Consider the following 5,192-nt stretch of genomic DNA (forward strand, 5'->3'; position numbering starts at 1 on the left):
GAAAGTTCTGTTCAAAAGAAAAAAACTCATCAATTTCTAGGGCAAAAAGACTGCAATTACTTTATTAAGATCTATAAATGGAATTCCCAAAGCAACCCCTTGTATTTGTTAAAAAACAAAAACTGTCCAGAATATAAACGGCAGAGTTAACAAAGAATCTGGCAAATGCAGAGCAGTAAAGAAGAACGTTTAAATTCCTTCTTCCCATATCCCCCATCAATTTAACTACTGTTAACATTTTGATATGTTTTTTTCCATTCTTTTTTAAACACACAAATTTGGATCATGTTGCACCTGATTTTAAAAAGGGACCAGCAATGAGAACTGAGTAATATATGGAAAGTGTTGAATCACGGTATTGTACACCGAAAACATATAACTCTGTATGTTAACTACACTGGAATTAAAATTAAAAAGGGTGGGAATAGTAAGTAAGTCATGAAAGGCTTTTCATGTTACTGAAATTAATTCAAAAATTTTTAAAATTTAATGGCTCTATAATATTCTTTTATGAGTAAAAGTCCTCAACCCTACATGTGACACGGAAATGTGGCAAACATCTAAACTTTGAAAAAGTAAATCTATTTAAAGGGAAAGAGAAATCTATTATTACCATTTATTTGCTTCTATGAGCAGACCTTGATGGGATTTGTTTCTTATGGGAAATTTACGTAATGCCACTAAATACTTAACTGACTGACATATTTCAAAATACCTTCCCAAACCAAGTAAAAGCAACAGGACTTGTAAATACTTTGATTTTTAAAAGTGCAAGACTGGCTTTTTAAAAATAAAAATCTAAAAGTACCTTTGTTAACTTTCAGTAGGAAAGAACTGCAAATGGGTAAGAAGGCAAAATAGTTTTTCTCAGTTCTCACTCCCACTCCATCCTAAGTCAAAACAACATCCCGTTTTACACTGGGGATTCGTAATCGTGAAGCTTTACTTTTGTCACTGAATACAGGCATGAAACAGACTGTAACGGAACCAAATATACATCTACAGAATTGCCAAATGATCCATAGTAAAAACTGGTTATTTAAAAGCAAGCCATAGTCTTTATCCTTTAACTCCTGGCCACTTCTTTTTGGCCAGTCTTAACATCCAGATGCAGCAGGCCACAACTTTCTCAGTATCTATTTAGTCTGACGTGTCCTTCCTGAAAGTGGTCATTAGTTGTGTACACTGGACAGAAATACAAATAATCAAAAGCCAAACTGGCAGGACACAAATTTGCCACGTGGTTTATCATCAACCCAAACGCATTACTTCCAACCTCGGTTTTTCCGTTTTCCTACAAAGAACCTCCAAAGTACACCCTGTAACAAGCTCTTCATTTCTGAGAAACAAAGAATACCCATTAACTATACAGGTTTTGGGGAAGGTGGGTTTTAATATCCTTTATAAGATGCAGTAACAGAAGAAGAAAGAAAAAGGAAAGTTTTGCCCTCCTGTGCATTTTGGTTAGTCACTTTTCTGTTTAAACTTTCTGCGAACCATTATTCAACTTCTCAATATATTCTTCCCTGAAATAGTGCTTGAAAATAGACACGATGTGCTGCTGGCACTTTTCGATGTTTGAGGAAGCGTTTCAGTTTGCACAACATCCTGATGCCTACAAACTCGGCACCCCTCCTTCCCTCATCTGCGGCTTTGGGGTAACCACCACTTCTTCCAAAATCTGATTCGGGGAACCCCTCTCCGTCCCCCCTCCCCCAGGGAGGCAGGCCCGCCTGGGGACCTAAGGCCACCTAGAGGGTGCCGCCCAAGCCAGGCCCCCAGGTGGCAGCCGAAACACGGGTGCACGTGTCTCCAGGCCCTCTCCACCTCCCGCTTTCCTGTGCCACCCGTTACCCTCCCCCCTGGCGGGGCACCACTTACTCTTGGCTTTGCTGAGGTGCAGGGAGTGATCAGCGGCCGAAACCCGGGACGTCTCCCCTGGGTACACTTGTCCACCCGCGTAGAAGTGACACTCTTCTTCGCGGGTTCGGGGCCTCTCCTCTGCCTCCCAAGCCCGCAGAGCTCCGGCTGGCAGCAAGAAGAACAGCAGGGGCAGCATGAGCAGTCTTCGGCTCCGGCCAGAGGCCGGAGTGGTCGTGGCTAGCGGCGGCGGCAGCGCCTCCATGACCACGCGAGCGCAAACACACGTCCCTAGGCGCGAGCGCGACTTATCCCCGCCGCCAGGCGGCTACAATCCGCGCCGGACGCCCGCGTGAGTCGGGGCGCGGCCTCGCGAGACCTGCTCCGCCCCTCCCGCCCCCCTGCACCCGCCCTATTCCCCGCTCCCCCACCCCTCGCCCCCCGCCACGTGGGCTCCAGCCCCGCCTACTCGCCCCCAGCCGGCGTTTGCGCCTGCGCCCCAGGGCGGGCCGGGCCGAGAGCTTACTTAGCCCAACTCTGTGCACCAAGGCCGCTCGGAGGCGTCGTGCGTGAGGGTCCTGAAGCGCCACTGCCCCCCTCCCCTGCGGTACAGTTTTCTATATCCTTCCACGCCCATCTCTTTCACAGAGCCTCACCGTCACATACCACTCTAAAGTGAAACTAACCTATCTGCCTTTGAATGGCTCGCATTTTATACTTCGAACAGTTACTTGGTTTTCCCTTGAAGTGATGGGTTTGTGAAAAGTGCCATGACTAGCCACTCTAGCTGCAGCACTTTTAAGTCCCCAGAAAACTTGGAGAAGAGAGATCTAGCCTTTTACTCTTCTCAAGCAGGAAAGGGCAAACCGGAGGTTTGGTGACTTAAACTTGTCTCAAAGGTGTTTTGTTTTGTTTTTAAATTAAGACTTGAAAAGTTCCCAGAAAAGCAGACTTTTCTCCCAGCACAGTGTTGTTCCGTCTTCTGATAATTACCCCATCATATTACAGGAGGATCCCGTCTATTTTCCTGCGAACTCTTGGCATCTTTCTGAAACCCGCAGAAGTCACCGTGTTTTGCCTCTGTTTGACTGTCAAGCTCCCTGGGGTTGAAATCGATGTTTAATTCATCTTTTGTTTCCCAAGGCACCTGGCACTCTGCGACCATTTGCTATTGTAAGCGCTTGATTTTCTAAATGACCCCTAATGTTCCCAACAGTCTTAGTTTTCAGATGCTTTAGCATATTATAGCTGCTACTTGTGACAGTCCTTTGAGGCAGATAGGAAACCTAATTTTTCCAAACTCAAGCCTTACCCCCAGTCCAGCCTATTATATACCTCGGAAGAGTTTGAGTTTGATGGGAATAGGGCTAAAGGTTCCTGGCATCCTACTCCCTCCGCTGCTTCTTCAGGCCCCCAGTCCCTTCCCTTGCCCCTGTCCGCCCCTCCCCTTCTCCCGCCCCCCCCCCCCCCCCCCCCCCCCCCCCCCCGCACTCCCGCGGGTGTTTGCGCTTGTGCTCTGGGGCAGGCCTCGGCTGCCACGTGGTGCCCAACTCCAGGAAGATTGCTTTGTGGCGTCCATGGTGGGTGGTCTCCCGTCTTCCTGCCCTCCTTCCCGCCTGCCTTCAGCATTGCTCATCCATGCAGGCCCAGGTCTTCGGAAAGCTTCGCTGGAGATGGTCTCCCACCATTGGTGAGCTGGTGACTGGTCTTCTGCAGTCAGCGCTGTTTTAGATCCTCATCCTTTGGCACCCACCTAACCCACAAAGCTTCGCTACCGCGTGCCATCCTGTCTCCTCACCAAAAGCTGAAATGAGCCATTCTGCTTTGGAATGGCTTGCATTTTATACCTTTAACAGACATTTACTTTCCTTTTCCTTGCAGTGAGCTGGGTGAATAGTGATCACTCCCCTCTCCTGTTGTATCCCTTTTAAGTCCTGGGAAAACTTGAAGAAAGGTCTAACCTGAAAAGCAGTATCTCGAGACTATTTATTCTTTTCCAGTGGGAAAGGCACTCTTTCAGCAGGAAGGGCACAGAGGTGACTTAAGCTTGTCTCAAGGTGTGTATAATTTTTAAAAATTAAGACTTGGTAAGTTCCCAGAGAACCCTTTCTCCCAGCACAGCGTTGTTCCATCCTCTGACAATTAACCCCATCACTCACCCATTTGCTAGGATGGTAAGTGAGAACTGGGGGGAGGAGACACGAGGTATACCAGAAAGACAGGGGCCACTGGCAGCCCTTATGCCCCCTGTGAGTCCTGTCTTCCTGTGAACTCTTGTCATCCTTCTGAATCTCACAGAAGCCATCCTAACAGTTTGTCTTTCCTCTCCTAGACTGTCAGCTCCCTGGAGTTGAAATTGATGACGAATTCATCTGTTTCCCAAGGCACCTGGCACTCTTGTGAGCACTTGACTTACTAGTATGTGTGCTGCCAAAGTGAGCACAGCACTTGATTTTCTAAATGACACCTACTATTCCTAACTGCCTTGGTTTCCAGTTCCTTTCACATATTATATCTTTGCTCCTCGTGACAACCCTTTGAGGCAGATAGGAAACCTTCCCTTTCAGACTCCTCTCTCACCCCAGTCCTGCCCATTGTATGCTTTGGTTTTTGTTTCCCAACACCCCTTTCCTGTGGGCAAAGGAGGAAAATATGAAGCCACCTCCCTTTTCTGAGGTGGGGGTCTGGGGAAGCTTGTCCTTACCCATGACGTTGTCTGGCAAGTCTTGACTTTCGGACGGCCCGTGGACAGGAGTCCTTTGATGAGGTTGCTCTCGTTGTTCCCATTCTCCTTCCCTGACCTCCTGTTCCACATGGAAGGGGAGTGGGGCCCGAGGGGTTCGGGACTGATTCCCAGGGATTCGGCTCAGGCCTATGCCCCGAGGTCGGCTTCGGTGATCCATGTTGACTGCTAATCAGCCAACAAGCCTCAGAAAATTCTAGGCCCTAAGTTGGGCCTCTTAGTTTGAGAACTGGGAGAGGAAACTTGAGTGTTATGCCCTGGCACCTCTGCTCTGGGCTGAGCTGAGGCGCCCCAGTTGACAGTAGGGGCTGCCCACCAAGTGGGCCCCAGCGAACCTCCTGCCCACTGGAGAGAGTGGCCAGGTCGGCCAGCTCTCAGGCACCAGCTGTGCTCCTCTTAGTTTCACTGGAATCCCTTGGCAACTGGCATTCTGGGTGTCACTTGCCCTGTCCAATGATGTTTCCTGCCTGCCTGCCTCTTGTAGGCAGACACTATGCTGTCACAGTGGCAGTCACAAAGGAGCTGGAGGTGGGGGCCTTGCCCCCAAGGCACTGACCATCCAGCTGGAGTCAACTGTCCAGATTAATAA

At 48.8% G+C, this 5,192-nt stretch overlaps 1 protein-coding gene across 1 annotated transcript in view; it reads right to left on the bottom strand.

Annotated features, from left to right (window-relative positions):
* PRDX4 (peroxiredoxin 4) overlaps nt 1–2,220 on the bottom strand; it is a 21,093-nt gene extending 18,873 nt beyond the window's left edge. The window contains exon 1 of the mRNA XM_019433556.2: nt 1,882–2,220. Within this exon, the coding sequence (XP_019289101.1) occupies nt 1,882–2,125 (244 nt within the window). The 5' untranslated portion in view covers nt 2,126–2,220. The remainder of the gene's footprint in view (nt 1–1,881) is intronic.
* Between the last annotated feature and the right edge of the window lie 2,972 nt (nt 2,221–5,192).

This window comes from Panthera pardus, unplaced genomic scaffold, assembly GCF_024362965.1.
Source record: "Panthera pardus isolate Hobbes unplaced genomic scaffold, ASM2436296v1 HiC_scaffold_27, whole genome shotgun sequence".
In the NCBI taxonomy this organism is placed as follows: Eukaryota; Metazoa; Chordata; class Mammalia; order Carnivora; family Felidae; genus Panthera; species Panthera pardus.